Below are 17,206 nucleotides of genomic sequence, written 5' to 3'. Positions count from 1 at the left end.
CCCTGGGAATCAATACATTTAGTTAAGACGGCCCGAGACCTATTTCAACCCACTCACTCACTCGCCGCACTACCAAGCCCACACACCCTACAGCTTCATCCAAAAAGATCTCTGCTAAAGAGCCCCTTCACGGGTGCCCGTTGGGCATTGCAGCGCCGCCCGACGAGGAGCAAGGCCCAATGATGTAGCATGACATCCTTCGGGGTGTGGGAGGGCACTTTTTAGAAAGGACCTTTCTTCCCCTACCCTTAGGAACTGAACGCTCCTTGTATTTCCAGCAATAAATGGGCTGACACCCAAAAGCGGGAGGTACAAGATTGCCCTTTTCACAGATTTAATTCTTTGCTTCCAGCTGACCCTTCCATCCCGGCACTAATACAAGAACTAGAGACATTCTCCAATGCATAAGGTTCCAAATAAATTACTCTAAGTCCCAGGGAATGGGTGTGATTGACCCAAATTAGGAGTCATGACCACATCTTCTAAAATGGGGCCCAGAATTTACTGAAGCCCTGTTCCTTAGTAGGGGCTAAACATACCAAAAGATACACCTGATACTCCTACAATGTCTCTTCCCTGTTGTAAATCGACTTCAAGGACCTATATTAAAAGAACAACTGTCTTGGTTTACCAGAATCAATAGCATTAAAATTTACTTTCTCCCTAGACTGCTATAAACAATTCAACTTCTTCCATTTCATTTTTCAAAACAAATCAAAGAGATACAAAAAAACTGTTCTATGGGCCTGATTCAGAATTAGCGGATGTGTTACTCAGTCAGAAACATGATGCATATTCGGTCCACCTTATTACAAATTCAATTATATCTTATGGCACTTAAAATAAGAGGGGTGTGACATCCATCACATGTGTAACGCACAACCCGTCTGCCAAACTCTAAATCAACCCAATACAAAAAACTCTTGAAGGGACTCCCAGACATCAAACGATTCATAGCTGCAGAGCAAATTCGAACTGCACGGAAATAGATAAATTAATAGTGGCTGAAACCGTGGCTGTTTAATTCAACTTCTATTATGGCTCCCACATTGCCAGAGATGAAAAACAGGGGATATATTTTCTGCTATGAGGTTGCTACTTATGTTTGGGGAGAAGTAGGACTAGATGCAAAAAGATAATATCGTACCCATCATGCATGACAAGACTGAGTTATAACCCAGCAAAAGGCACAATGATTCATATAAGGAGGTCATACCTAAGGATTAGACCCTATTGGGCAGCTCTAATTAATCTTATAAAAGACATCACAGGTTTTATATTGCTCCAGATCCCAAGAAATGCCATTCCTGTGGGGCAGCTAATAACCTTTACGACCTCTTCCAGGCAAACAATTATCACACCTTCTTTTCGCGAAGAGAAGAACATTAGCCCAGTTTCGGAAAAATGAGCCCCACCCCCCTAAAGGCATATGTTGGTCCAAAGTATGCCCGTTTATGCCATGAGTGGCCCTTCCTCTTCTATCTTTTTCCTCGCTTAGGCTTCAGCCCAGTGTTTCTGCGCAAGATCCACCTTCTTTATTCTCTCACTACAGCTCGCCTTCCGATCAACGGTCAGATCACGGAGCCAATCCCTGTCACTAGGGGCATGAGGCAGGGGTTTCCACTCTCACCCATGCTCTTCGATGTAGCCATGGAGCCCCTCGCCGCCAGTCTCCGGCAGCATCACACCCAGAGGGGTCTCGGCTTTGCAGCTCGAACCTTGGTCGTCTCCATGTATGCGGACGACGTCACACTCTATGTCCGCAACCCCCAAGAAAATCTTGGTCCCATGGTACGCGAGGTGGTGCGCTTCGGGGGTTTGTCTGGAATCCAGGTCAACTGGGGTAAGTCTATTCTCTTCCCCCGACAGACATCACTGTTCCCTTTACTCCGGATTATCCGTTTGTATGGGCATAGGGCCCACTAGATATCTGGCTCAGCAGGGACGTGGACGAACTCTGGAGGACTAATTTCGGCGAGGCGGTCAAATGGCTGGAAACTAAGATCCACCTCTGGCGCGCCTGCCCTTGTCCCTGGTGGGGTGCATAGCTATTGCCAAGATGGTGGTGCTCCTGAAGTTTCTTTATTTGTTTTTGAACATTCCCATCCCCCTCACAGCTCATTTTTTTCGTAAACTTGGCGCCTTTATTATTTCTCTTGGCTGGGCCGGGCGTCAGCCTAGACTCGCTTACAAAATCCTCATGCTTCCTTCATCGTGTGGAGGGATGGGCGCCCCAGATTTCGAATTATACGCCCTTAGCGCCCAGGCTACATCCGACTCCTTTTCAGCCTCACGTGGCGGTGGAAGCTGATCTTGCAGCCCCCTGGCGGCTCCAGACTGCTATCTTTGCACTTGCAAAACCCCCGTGCGGCGAGATTGACACTGTGGAGACCCTGTGCTGGGCCTGGAACGGCCTTTGGAGCTAGTACGCTGTCTGCCAGTGCCATGCCCATCGCACATAATCCGGTATTCCCCCCTTTGCAAACTGCCGGGATGGCCAAACGCATGACGCGCCTGGTGCGGTCCACGTTATCTGACCTCCACCCAACCGGCGGCTTCTTTTCCCTTCCAGCAGAGTCTGGCCCCATGGACACTCTGCTGTATTACCAACTTAGAGCGTCCTGCACCCCACGTTTCCTCAGCCCCCTCCTTCATTGGCTGTCCTCGACTTCGCATACACATCCGCCTCCCCGCGCAAACTGGTCTCCAGACTTTATGCCCTCACGCTGGCGGCATCCCAGATTTCCACTGACCGCACCCACGCTGCGTGGAGTGAGGACTTAGGCACAGATCTCTCGCAGGAGGTCTGGCTGTACTGTTGCAAGCAGACCAAATGTCTGACCCTTAACTACCGCCTGCGCCTAGTACATTTTAAATATCTGGATAGACTGTACCGTTCCCTTGCCCAGCTGCACAAAATGGGCATCACTCCCAGCGATAGATGTCTCCGATGCTCTGCCCCTGCTGCTGACTTTTCCCATCTTGCCTGGCTGTGCCCAAAGGTCTCTGGATATTGGTGTGCTGTGTGCGCCGCCATCACTGAGATCACTTCTACACCTGTCCCGCCTGACCTGCTGCTATGTCTTTTAGGTTTTGTGAAATATTGTCTGGACGCCTCCCGCCGGCTCACTGCTATGCGGCTAGTTCTCGCATGGCGCAGGATCACCATGCACTGGGGATGGAGACCTGCGCCCAAGGTTAGCGATTAGTTGGAGGATGCTGTGCGTTGTCAGACGCTTCTGTCCGAATTCTGGGATTTAATGCCGGCAGTTTCCCGCCCGCTTGACATCTGGGGTCCCCTCGTCTCTCCTATGCCAGAACGCTCTGGCCTCCGCAGCCCCTCTCCCGCGTCCCCGGCGGGCACTCTGCCTGCGGCGGCTGCCGGTGTTAGCTTGTAGGGTGCCGCCTCCCCCTCATGCGCTCTGCTTGCTCCCTGCGGCCTCTCTCACCAGGACTTGACTTCCACAGGGCGACCCTTCATGCCCTTCCCACTCCACTCCGTCATTTCGCTCCAAGTACTATTGTGAGCTGCTTATGTACAATTTTTCCCATGATGCATGTAACAGATGTGATTTTCTTCTTCTGGTACAGAATCCCCGGCTACGTTCATTGTAACTTGTTGTGAAAGATTATCAATGAAGGTTTTTGAGGAAAAAAAAAGTATGCCCGTTTATGCCATGGAGAAACTATCTGCTATCCTTTCAAACATGATGGTCAGCTTTGACAAGATTTGGAAATCTTGTCAAACATACATAAAAGACAGGTTGAAGGGCTGTAGGATAGCAAGACAAATCCCAGACCTAAAAAGGGAAGCAAGAATGCAGAGGGTTTGGTTCCTCTGAAGGTGGGGAACTAAGAGCTGATCAATAAGCAGGATGTTAACTCTGCACATTTCTTCTCTGTCATCACACTGAGCCATTCAACATCACCCCCACAGCCAAAATGTGATGGGCACCTTCGCTTTACTACATAATCCTCCCTGTAGAAGTGAAGAAAGAGAGGGTGGCAGGTGGTGAGGAACACACTGCTGGTTTGGGAATTGCTATGAAGTTTGAGAAGCTGTGAATTATGTCAATATCACCCTCCATTGCAATGTTTAATGGTACCTTCCTAGTACAGTGATGACTGCACTTGATAGCTAAGTTGATTATTTGTGGTGTGGCCACGCAAGATGGCCAACAGGACACATCCTTGAGCAGGCCCCGTAATGTCCTTTAACATTCAACATCCTGCACTACAACGCAAAATAGACAAGTTTTTTAGCCATGACCAATGTTGGTGCACTCCTGGGCTGATTTGGTTCTCACTGCGGTGGCCGTTGTAGCGGTGATCGAACACAGCGAGGAGTGGGCCCGCCAACTGATTGCGGGCCGACCAGGCCTAGGACAAGGCCATGGTTCTTTGGGGGGCGGCAGGTAATCGGCACGTAGCGCCGTGACGAAAGGAGCCCGGCGGCTGGTCCATAGCTGCCAAGGTTTCAGGTTGCTATGTGTGACATTTTCATAATTTTAGTGAAATTATGAGTGACATTCAGCGACTGAGTGACACTTTCTCAGGAGCGAAATCAAGCAATGAAGATAAGGGAAATATAAAGATCATAAATTACAACAATTTAAGAAAGAAGAAACTCTAAGATGATCTTAAAACTGCAGCAATCACCAGAAATGGAAGGGCATCGTGGGACCATGAAGACCCAGCTACCGCTTACTGAGGAGGCCAGTCACAGTGTAACTGTTACACTACAAGAGGCTCAGTGTTTGCAAGTCACAGTGTACAAAGGAAGCCCAGAGGTTATAGATGGCTTGGGATTTATATAGGACAGCAGTGTGCACAGAGAAGGGACGGAGGTTACTTCCTGACATTAAAAGAAGTTATAAACGATGTCAATAGACTAAGTATTGAATGTTAAGGTGCTTACATATGGCTCATGGCCCTCTTGTGGGTTCTGTAGGATGTATCAGGGAGGCCTGGGCCTGCTTGGTGTACAAAAGAGGTCCACGGACTCCCACAGCCAGTGCAAGTGCACACAGAATGGTTAGGGGGTTACAGAGTGACACTAAGGTGTAACCTTGAGGCCCAGGGGCTGCCTATTATTCACCCTCTGGGCTGCCTTCTGCTGTTTGGCCTTCTCTACCTGCGCTCCTCTCCCTCCCAGGAATTCTCCTTACAAGCAGGATCTAGGCTACCTTGAGGCCTCGCCCATCCCAGGCCTCCTGCTGTGTCCGTCGGCTCTGCACCCTTAGGAACAGCCGAGCGCACTGAATTTACTTCGAGGCTCTGTAAGTGTATTCCTGTGCACAGGAAAGTGTTATGATTCCCAGGGAGGGCCTATCTGGGGCTTGTAATTCTTCAAGTTTAACGCCTTAACCGCGGCGGTTTTTCCGCCACGGTGCGGGTGTTCTAAAAGGTGGGCGAGGCTTCGTCGGCAGCATTGGGGAGGGAGTGCTCCCGTAGGCCAACGGCAGACGGGAGCACGGAAGGGGTTAATTTCGATCCGGTCCTTCATGCAAGCCAAAGGAATCTAGGAAAGCTTGGACTTAATGACCCAGCAAGCAACGAGGTAAACCCAGAAAAGATGCACACCAAAACATGTAGCTAGAAGGCAGGCACGAAGGACAAGCTGGTCATAATCTATTGCACGTTATCTTTTGTAATGAGCTGCTTTCGGTGCTCATTTATGCGCAGTGCTATAATTAATATGCGGGAAGGTCGACTGCGCTGCTGTCTACTGCAGCAGTAAGCACTAGCAACAGAGTTTTATTTACTCTCTTCCCACAAATCATGTGCCACCCAAATGCGTCCATAACTAACTCGGACGTGGGGGGGGGGGGTGTTGGAGCAGGGTGAAGGTCTCCTCTGTTATGAAGATCTGCAGTAGAGTGCGAAAGCGTTCCTGTGGGTGTTCGAACCTTGAATTAAAATCAGTGGCATTAGTGGAAGACGTATCAGTGAGTGCGTTTAGGCCAGCTGCAGTGCAGTCAAATGGTACATCTACCGATCAATTCTCAGCCAGCCTAAGACAGGTGTCTGAAGGGAAGTGTGTGGCTGCAAGTGCAGGTGTGCCATGAGTGCGTGGAAGGAGGAAAGCAAGGCAAGTTGAAGCACGACATTTGGAGCTTTAATACCCACAACTTTAATGGAGTAATTTTTATTCATGCCCCTGACTCCAGGGAGGTAGACACATATTTGCCTTAAGATTAATATGCAGCGACAGCTACCTGCAGCCAGCAAGAGCTGCATTTCCTGACAGGCCGGCCGCGTGGTTTACTGTAGTGCATCGAGCCCATCACAGCAGCCTGGCCTGGCTGCAACACTGGTCACTCCCCCTCTGCAAACTAGCTCGGTGTCAGGCTCAGCAGCAGGCGCCACTGCTGCACAGTGGGCCCACATGCCGTGCGGTCATTAGGTCATGATGACTGATTTTGATTTGCCACCATGCGCCAGTACGAGCAGCGCTACTATGATTTGCCATATCCTAGGCCATAGGAACTCACAAACATTTGCCCAGGGGCCACAAAGTACATTCTGTGGTGTGACTGAGGGCTGCACTGATGCCAGCAGGGTGGTGGTAGGTGGTCTGGGCAGGTCAGGGATTATGTAAGAAGGCAAATAAGCATTTATTTGCAGGTTAATAAATGCTTGCCCGTTTATTTAACATTTTTTCAGAATTTTAGTGCTAAGCAACTAAACAGTAGCTTGTGCTGCTATTCACCAGGCATGGGCCCCCCGGTCCGTACTTGGAGTATAACTGTCCTAGGACTCTAGGGCAGCCTCCCAGAGACTTAACCGCAGCCAGAGCAGGCAGTAGGATGTAACGCCATGGGGCGACATAGCGTCTCTATTGATACATTGTAGCACAAGTAGCTTCTAGTTAAGCCATCCCCCAAGAAGCCCAGTGCTGTGAGCTGCGAACACACTGTTGTGTGCTGCCAGCCACTACAGCTTAGTCTAGTTAGCATAGCAGCCCTACCGACTTGACAGCAAAGGCGCCTATTATGCGTGACATTGTATTTCAGTGCTGTGATGCGGATCACCAAACTGAAATGTGTTAGTCTAATGTCTGATGCCTTGTACGTGGTAGGGCTGCATCAGGGTGCGGCCGCGCTCGGGGGCCCTGTCTGAGGCTGCCCAGAGAAGGAAGACCGAGGGGCAAGGGTGCCCGGAAAATGGGGCGCCTCTGGTGAGTTGCTTGGGCTGAAGGAGCTTGCGGAGCCACCGATGGGGGCGGCTGCAGGGTCCTGCTGTGTCCAGCGGCAGGCGGAGTATGGCCTGCATGGATCGGGCGGCAGAGGTCGGAGAACCTGCAGACATAGAGCGGGGGAGTGCTGATGGAGGAGGGGGCTACATAGGACTGCTACAAAGAGACTGCTAGTGTTGAGGTGGTGCAGGGGGCCATTCCCCCGCCCCTTACCTGAGAGAACACTGTGGGTGCCTGGTAACAGGGAATGTGGAGCCCGGCGCTTAGGATTCAAGTTGCCACAGAATAGCTGGACTCCACAGACCAGAACTGGAACTTTGGAGGGATGGCCCTTACTCCCTAGCAGAGACCAGCAGGTGTTGGAGAGCGGCCCAGCGCATTTGCTGAACCTCAAAGGGCTGTGGTGCCATTCCTGGCTTGCACCTACACCTGAGAACTCAAGGAGGGTGGGGGGGCTATGGCGGTGTGCGGGACAACCCTGGGGGTAGGAAGCACTAGAACAGTGTTGTGAGGACTGTAACCCCTGTGAGCAGTGAACGAGTGGCCAGTGATGTAGAAGGTGCCTGGGGGTCCCCATCAGCACATTGCATAAGGGGAAAAGAAAACCACCAGGTCCCCCACAGGGAACACCCTGGAGTACTATACTATCCAGACACCTCCTTCGCAAAGGCAGAACGACAGGGAGGTGCTCACAATGATACAAAACGCAGGAACCACCCCTGGAGGAGCTGCTCCTTTGAGGAAATCCTGGAAGCCATTTAAGGATCCCATGTGGCACTAAAGGGCAAAATAGAGACTGTATATCGAGGTGAACAACCTTCGCACAGATCTGTGGAAGGTGTTGGATAAGGTCCCGCTGCGGAGGGGTCTTTTGCCGAACTCTAGTCAGAGGAGGCCACACTTAAAAACCAGGTGGCCACCATTTCATCGAAAACTGGGGCCCTGGAGGCACAGGCTGAAGAAGCAGGAGGAACATTGCGCCGCAATAACGTCTGCCTGCTGGGGTTTCCTGAAGGGGCTGAGAGGGTGTACCATGGAGAGCTTTGTTGTGAGCTGGACCCCAGACACACTGAAACCTGGCGGTTTGCCACATTTTTTTGCTATTGAGAGAGCACATTTAGTGTTGGGCCCCCTGTACCCTGGTGCGCTGCCACTCGCTATCTTAGCACGAGTCCTGAGCTACAAAGATAGAGACAGTATACTACGTGCAGCCTGAGAAACTGATAATGCCCATTATGAAAATCATGAGATCTCTATAAATCCAGACTACACAGAGAAAGTGCAGGTGAATAGAAAATCCTTTTTGGAGGTCAAGAGAAAGCTGAAAACCATGAGACTTAGATACATGCTCTTGTATCCTGATAGACTATGTGTGATCTCAGAGGGCAGATCTCACTTCTTTGACTCACCAGAGATTGTCTGGAGGTGGTGGGAGATGTGGGTCCAGGTGGCGTGGGATCAAGTGGGCTCCTGGAGAAATGGGGCTCGCAAAAAGGTTAGCCGCATAGGCCACATTTGAGGATACGGGACGAGCCTGCACACAGGAATGGTCACCAACATGAAGACCTTGAGTATTGTAATCTAATGGCTGACTGTACAAATATTGTTACCTGAAATGTCAGGGAGTTAAAAGGTTACACTCAATGATACAGGGTTCACTCGCATCTACGGCACAATCAGGTCCAGCTAGCCTGTGGGCAGGAAACACATCTAATGTGTAATGAGGCTCAGAAACTAGCGAAGAAGTGTAGAGAACAATTATTTTTCAGTGACCCGTGGTGCCATTTCATCAAGTATATAGCAAAGCAAATGTAGAGGGGCGCTATCTGTTTCTCCAGGGCACGTTCGATGGTAAGGATATTACTATTCCGAACACTTACACCCTGAATGTAGATGATCGGAAGTGCAGGAGCTGCTCGAGGACAGTGTACGTTTCTGAAAATATAGACAGTGGGTTTTAATTTTGTCCTAGGCAGGAATAGGGGTCCGGCACTGGCCTTGGCAAGGGGCGAAGCCCGTAATTACAGTGTCACTATCTTGGTTCATGCGGGATCTGGGTTTTCTGGATAGGCGGCGCACACTCCACCCACAGACTCAGGAATACACCTGCCACTCATTGGCACATTATACGAATGCCACCTAGACCGCCTTCTCATAGCTGCAGTAGATCTCGAGCAGCTGCTCACTTGGGGAGGTTTCTCTCAGATCATGCGCTGATGCTGCTCCTCTTACAATTTGGGTGGGGGGAGGTAGGGGGTTCAATCCTGCCGGACGCTGGTGTAGGTCTACCAAGCTCCTGACGGATGCGGTCTGTAGACAGTCACTGGCGGACACGCTCCAGGAATGCTTGGCACACAACTGGGGCTCCACCACAACCACAGCCACTGAGTGGGGGGGTCCTTAAGGTGGTACTTGGGGTATGTGATTAGGGATAACCTTGTCCGGAGGGAACTTGAAGCAGACATTAAGGTTCAGGAACAGCACTTAGAGGATCTCCACAAGGGTGAGGCGGGCTCTCCTGATGTGCGCAGAAAGGTTATGTGAACTGTGGTGAGGTTATTTGAGGCGTTGTGGGAATCCCTAGCCTTAAGGCTTGCCAACAGTGCCAACATGGAGAGAGTCATAAGTCAGGCAGGCTCTTACCCTGGATATTTAAACGCAAACAGGAGGTTCTGCCAATACTCCATCTACGAACTCCAGGGTGTGGTTTGGGGGGAGTTGTGGGGGACGGGGTAGCGCGGGCAGTTGGTGACAAGCCATCAGGACATCCTAAATACCCTTGGGGTGCACTTTCACGACATCTATCGTGCTGGGGAGGTCTGACAACAAGGTGCGGTTGAGGCGTTCCTTGCGGATGTGGACTTACGCATGTTGTGGATAGGAGCCTTACATTGGAGGAATTGAGGTTGGCACTGCGAGAGTTTCCCCACTGAAATCTTTCAGGTCTATTCCGCGTTGCTTACAAAGAAATTCGTGGAGGTCTTTTTAGAGGCACAGATGGACAAGATCCTTCCTCTCAGTATGCATGACGGCATTATCTGCCTCATGATGAAGCCAGGGACCTCTTCTCGTATTGAACGCTTACCATGATCAACTCAGATAACCGAATTACAGTCGCAAAACATTCATATTTTACCAACTCCTTGAAAGAGGTAGTAACCCATTCGCAAATGGGGACAGGTCCTCATGGGACCCCTTCCCTTTTGAAAATGGAACACATATATTTTTAAGAGTATTCCCTTTTTCCTTCAAGGAAAAACAGGTTGCATTAAAAAAAAGATGCTTTATTTAAAAGCAATCACAGACATGGTGGCCTGCTGACCTCAGCAGGCCACCACCACTATGATGCCATCAATTCACAGTGGGTCGAAAATTGCGACCTACCTCATTATATGCATGAGGTAGAGCTATGTGCAACCCACTAGGAATCGCTAATGAAACTCAGAAGAGTTTCATACATTAGGAATACAGATTTCCTAATTGTGATTCGGAGAGAATCGCAATTAGGAAAATTGGTATTCCTGATATTAGTACATCTGACCCAAAGTTCGATTGGAAGGGTGGTGGCAGATTAATTATGATTGGTTCCAAGATATTGAGCATGAGTCACAAAGATACACAGATGAAGACGCACTGTGACGTGAAAGAACACAGATTTTTTTTTTTAGACAAAGGCCCAAAGACACGTAGAAACAATTTTGTAGCGTGTTCCAAATGAATATATTAAATAAATATGAAAGCTCCTATGCATAAAAAGATAACTTACCTAAACAGCAGTCAATGTTTTTAACTTCCTCTGGGTCCTCCTCAACTATGGGAAAGGCCACACCCTCTTCTTTGATGCTATCAGAGATTATCACTGTGGTGACCTCTTCATCTGTAGTAACAAAAACATCAAAGAAGTATTTCACAGTCAGTGACAAGAGCTGAAGATGGAGCTGCCTGTACCTCTCTTACCTCCCAGCTCGCGCACTACATCCACAGATTTCATGAAGTCAGGTAAAAAAGATGTGATCCCTTACTTCTCACACATATTACTCCCCTCAACACAGCCATTGATTCCACAGTCAATCACAGGCACACCAAGTCATTTCTCACACAGAACAAGAAGAAAGTAGCTACTTACCTGTAACTCCAGTTTTTTAGCGTTGGTATTTTTCATATATTCACATGCTGGAATCATTTCTTGTCGTCACTCTGGTAATCCCCAGTAATCTAAAAATAGCAGTAAACTGTGTTAAAATGACCACAGGTCTCAACAACAGTGTTTGAGGTGGCGTGGCAGGTGGTGGTGGCAGTGGTGGGGAAAAACAGAGATCGGGGAGGAATAGGCTTCGGCTTCCCAGCTGGCTGGTGAGAAAGACATATTTAAGAGGTGCCCATCATTTGGCTGTGTATAGCCATAACGATGCTGATAGTGTTCATAAAAAAGAATGTAGTTGATCATCATAGTCTTAAAAATTATCTTTCTCATCCAAAGAGTCGCCCACATATTCTGGCAAATAGAGGACATCCAACTGTGTAGGGCTCTAGGTAGTCTGTGAAGCATCATGGTTGCTGCATTTCACCCTCCAATTCGGAATCAAAGATTTGCGGTGGGAGGTTTACCATCAGTTGAATATGTGGAAAATTGACTGATATTGAAGACATTTTCCTAAAAAAGCACAATGTATAGTGCTCTGAAGGCAAGGCAGGTTCACTCCTAGGGCAGCCCAGAAAGTGCCAGGATAGGGTCACGGAAGACTTAGAGCAGAGCTCTACCTGGGGACTCCCCGACAGCACGTGTAGTACAAACATGAGCTAAGGTGGCCTCCGTGGGGGGGCGGAGTAGGAGAGCTGACACTGCCACCTCATTGGTGAAGGTCGGGTTGCTTCAAATGAGGAGGATGTGCTACAAAAAACACTGCTATTGAGGCAGTTGGTCATTTGAACACGGTTTACTGCTGGATTCACAGCCTGATAACAGGGAATGATTTAAGCATGTGCATATATGAAAGATCCAATGCTGGAGAAGATAGAGTTATGCTGGCTACTGCCCTAGTCCATGCTTCCCAAGGCCATCTGTTGGCATCTTAGATCAGAATTATTTTCTGAGCCCGACCCTTTGCATTTGGCAGCTACACGGGTATTGAATGCATTTTAAAGTGTGTTCCCTAAGAGGTGATGCCACAAGTGAGTGACTATCTGGCACATCTGTAGAGAAGGCTTTAAAAAATGGCAGAGGCTGGTCTAAGATGTGCAAGCAGTATTAGAATTATTCCACAGCAAGTGGCAAGTTGCTTATGCGCCCATAACAAGACCAAAAGGAGACCAGGTAGTTTCACCATTTGTGCAAGGCCAAAGACTTAAGATAAACATGAGGGCGATTTTGAAGGAATATTACTACAACAGAGAAGTTTAGAAAAGATTTCTGGCTGCACTAAGTGCAAGGAAACCTATATTATTTACTGTGGTTGTGCCACCTCTTGAATCTGTGGCAATAAAGAATGTAGTTGAGGCATCATGGGTCTGTTCCAGGTCACTGGAGAAATGTAAAAGGTCTGAGAGACATATGCATGATTACAATACCAAAAGTATTAAATAGAACCTATGAGAGAGAGATACCCATTTAAAGATTGGTTGATTTGTTAGCTTAAGTTCTGTCGGAATAGTGATTCTAGGTCTCTACTAACAAGGTTAGAGTTTAGGTATGCTCATATAAAATGCAAAGACTGTGGTGTAATGAGCCCTAAAGGTACAGTCAGTGTGCTATCACTTTAGAACTAATGGTCTGCTGGAGAGAAGTAGCTATGGTGACATGCTATGGGTCTCTGGTACAGGACAGCATTCGATGACCTTCAATAACGTCTATTGATGAGTAAAATAGAAAAAATTAAGCTGTGTTTGGGTTTCATTGATACATAGAACTTCTGGTCTAGGAAGAAATTACAAGGCAATGTTAAAATTGGTCACGGTCACTATTATGCTAGCAAGATGGTGAACGATATAGTGCAAAATAAAGTCAGAGACTGTTTGAGAGATCAAACTCCACAAAAGGTTAAGAAAGGGTTGTCTGTGAAAAGTTCACTATGTACAGTAGTAGGTATTAATAGTGTAGTATGTGACAGTGAATCTGAAAAGCTCAATCTTTAAAGTAGTTCTTCCCACCTGTGCTGAGCAGATCGGTGCTTTCCATTGTGTCTGTGCTGTGCAGAGGAGACCTCTCCCTTCTGTCTGTTCTGAGCACCTCAGAGCTCTCCCCTATGTCTGTGCCAAGCAGATTATGGCTCTCCCTTGTGTATGTGCCAAATAGTTCCAGGCTTTCCCTTCTGTTTGTGCCAATCAGATGAAGGTTCTCCCTGCGGTCTGTGTAAAGAGGATTTTGCCCACACCGGGCATCCTTTCTGCTTACGGTGAATGCATCCTTTCCAGAAGTTGGTATGCCTATTAAAAAAAACATAAAAATATTAATTAGACCAAGATTATCAGACAACTTCAATGATAATTAGTTTGTAGAGAGACGGCAGCTCTTCCATCCCTACTTAAAAAAGTGTGTGTTTTAAAAGCTTTTATATGCTTAGTGTAACTTACAAAGTCATAGCAAAGTGCACACTTCAGACCTTCTGTAAAGCTAGAATTGCAATTCTACACGTATAGCATTTTACTTTTTTCCTTCTGCCCCATACAAGCCAAAAAGCAGAGCACAGCTGCTTCAAGACCTTTGGACAAAGAAATCCCTCACACGCTTGGCAGTGAATGTAGCGTTAACTGTTGCTTAACTCTTGTGGCATCTGATTTATCCCTGCTCCAGTTTTCTGAGCTTGCAATAGCTTCCTGCTGGTGTCAGTGAAGGGGTTACAGGGTTATTTATGTAGTATGGAATACATGAGGAATTCCCTCTGGAAATAAACAAACGATCTTTGCCTACACAATGCGAGGGGTACAATGGAAGCGGCTCTTTTTCCTGTAGACTGGCTAGTGGACAGAAGGCACTTATGCATCGGAGTAACCCATCAGCCAAAGTTACATCCTTAGGCACTTGTAATAAGGAGGACAGGTTATAACTGAGGTCTTGACGGAAAAACCTGTCCACCAAATCAGGCCCTTGGTTTGGATTGGGAAAACAAAACGTCAAGCTCTAAGATCACGAGGTGAAAAGTTGGGTAAATAATTCCATCAACATTTCACATATGGATGTGCGTGTGCGAGTAGTATCAACCCGTAAGAGGTGTGTTCTTGTGCATGTCTATGTATGAGTATGCTTTTGTCAGCAAACGAGAATCAATGTGCATGTTTGGTGCTGCAGGAAAAGACATATATGAATTTGATATCATCATGGCGCAAATCTACCCAAAAGTCAATAGAGCACTGTATATAGTCAGAGGCAAATACACAGTCAACGTGTGAGAGAAAGGTTAGCTTATTTGTGGACTGTCACTGGGCCATAAAATAGTGTTCCTTACAGAGGCGCGTCTTGAAGTCTATCTTAAATTGGAGCAGGGATATCGCTGCTGATTATAGGTGCATACACAGAGAAGGATTGTTCCTTGTTATTTGTTTTTTTGTACTACTCACTTCCCAGTCTGATTGTGCCCGACTGTCTGTTTACGGTGGAACCAATTGTACACTCACACTCACTGTGTCGTCTGTTAGAGTCCTCCCCATCTGTTGGCTCGAGCCCTTCCTTTACTTTGGCTCGTAATGAAAAGACACAGGTTGCAATAACAGGGCCTGGTTAAAAAGGAAAAGCAATGGGTAAGTGATGTACAGCTCCTAGAGTGTAAATATGGAGGTTTTAAAAAGTGAGGATAGAGAAGTGAAGAGGACTAGAGATTCATGTGCAATGGCAGCCATTACCACAACTGTGTGCAGAGTGGATAACGTCTAATATAAGACATTTGTAAACATTTCTTAATATTAACAAATGTATATAAGACAAATATTAGATCATATCAACAACAAATAGACAATCAAATTTGACATCTGGAATGTGATGACAATTGTTCAACAGATTTCTATGGTGAATTATTCCACTGTCAGGATGCGATGGTGGTAGCAGGCACAATAGCCATTTTGTTTGTGTAGAAGAGTACTAGGAGGAATAGGCTTCAAGGTCTATGCAGAAGAGGGCAATGGAACTAGGGAAAGAAGGGGACAGTCTGAAAGGAGGAGCAGAAATAGTAACAAGCAAGACAAAGTTTCCACTTATCGGTCAATTGGCCGAAGAAATAATTTGACAAAACCTGTTCATTGTAGTAACCTTTTGCCTCTCATGCATCATCCATAAGTTCAGAGCTGTGGTAATTGTCTCCCGTAGTCTTCAATAAGCCTAACTGTGAATTCCTTTCTACCTGCTCTCCTAACAACCGTCTGGGTCTGTTATTGAAAGCTAAAAAGTCCTAAGCTGTCAAAAATGTGATTATTATAAACATGGAGGAACCTTTACTGATAAGCAAAAACCAAATTCAAACTACTCTTGCTGACATACAGGGGTTTGGTGGACACTTGCTTATCACAATTTTGAGAGGAAATAATGGCATTTGGACCTCCAATCCAAAAGCCAATTCATTCTCTGTTCCCTATTCCAAACACAAAGGAAGAGGAGACAAACTCCACATCAGAGGCCTCCAAGAAAGTCCTCAGTGAACACGTTTTCATATCAACAAAACCAACAGGCCACCCAGCTGCAGTAAACCCCTTGTGTGCCGATGCAGATGCCAGTGCTCTGTAAAAAAGCAATGAAAATAATTTTGTCAAAAAGCTATGGTCAGTGTAGGATTCCTCCCACTGCAAATTTCCTTTACTGGACAGAGTGAGAAAGACGCACTGGTAGAGGGAGCAGCCGCTTCTCGTTCCTCGGATGTCCTGACAGTTAGCCTGCCTTTTTCGCCTTTCTTCCTGGTTATACAGGCAATCTTCACAAGCTCTCTCAAGGTGCCTCTGGAGAGGAAGATTCAGCAAAACCCAGGATGGGTTCATGAAAATCTATAGCAAACACAGGATACAGATCAGGCGAGGGTCTGTTTTAGTCATTTTTCTGCCGCAATACGGGCAGTTCACAAAAGGAGATGGTATTTTGCACACAAAAAAATATATATTTCCAGTCAGGAAATTACGGGAAATACTCTCCTCCCTAAGAACATTGAAGGAATCCTGTCAGCAAGATCCGGAAAAGAGCTGAACCAACTGCTACCTACAGGGCACAATAGGATACAGGAGTATAAGATAATCTTCAAGGCATGGCATGGTGGTCTATTGTCTATCTTACATTGCTGTAGCCTAAATGGACCTTTGCTTCCCTATAATGAACTTGAAAATAAAAGTTTTTTAGAGTATGGGTAGGATGTTTATAATTGTCACATTGCTTCCGATATTGTAACTTGTTAAGGATGTATGTATTTTTTTCCATCTTTTAAAGTAAATTAATGTAATTGTGACTTTCTTTAAAAATGGGGCTACAATTGTTTTGTTAGAAGTTGCTATTACAGATTTAAGTTGCTTCGCCTTTATTTTTTAAATGATCATACATCAAACTTGATGTCTTACAGAAATGGCATATAAGGTGCTCCTTAAAATAGCACCATAGTTTAGCAAAGCTGCCTGTAACCTTCATCTATTTTATTTAGTTGCAAAATATTTCGGATACATTTTGCATGATAGTTTGGCAAATTTGTCTGCAACCATCACACATTCCTTTTCAAATTGCAATTGTCGAAGGGGAAAATGTTAATTTGAATGTAAGCATTCACTAATGTTTCTTCAATTTTTTTACATGCATTTGCATACTATCAAGGAGCATTCTAGAAACAATATAAACCAGTAGCTGTACTTTATAGGCTTTTGTAAGTGTTTTACACTGGAACCACTGTCATTAAACCAAGCTGAACTTGCAGCTCACTGTAGTTCTAAGCATTTGTCCTGACATGAAAGATGTGGAGTTTACGAATCTAATATTCAAGATTAAAAAAATGAATGCATTGGAATACATATTTTGCCTTAGCAACAGCGGAAAATCCTCATTCCCACAAT

At 46.7% G+C, this 17,206-nt stretch overlaps 1 protein-coding gene across 5 annotated transcripts in view; it reads right to left on the bottom strand.

Moving 5' to 3' along the window:
- Nucleotides 1-17,206, bottom strand: part of LOC144772335 (uncharacterized) — an 84,010-nt gene that overhangs the window by 25,712 nt on the left and 41,092 nt on the right. For 3 of the 5 annotated variants that reach the window (XM_078656580.1, XM_078656579.1, XM_078656582.1), the window contains exons 3-5: nt 14,816-14,908; nt 13,346-13,621; nt 10,965-11,075 (exon numbers count right to left, since the gene is read on the bottom strand). In XM_078656580.1, coding sequence (XP_078512706.1) covers nt 10,965-11,075; nt 13,346-13,621; nt 14,816-14,908 — 480 coding nt within the window. Of the gene's footprint in view, nt 1-10,964; nt 11,076-13,345; nt 13,622-14,809; nt 14,909-17,206 lie in introns of all 5 variants that reach the window. The other 2 variants (XM_078656578.1, XM_078656581.1) reach the window with 1 other exon arrangement.

The sequence above is a fragment of the Lissotriton helveticus genome, chromosome 8 (assembly GCF_964261635.1).
Source record: "Lissotriton helveticus chromosome 8, aLisHel1.1, whole genome shotgun sequence".
NCBI lineage: Eukaryota > Metazoa > Chordata > Amphibia > Caudata > Salamandridae > Lissotriton > Lissotriton helveticus.
This window is presented reverse-complemented; position numbering and strand designations above follow the sequence as displayed.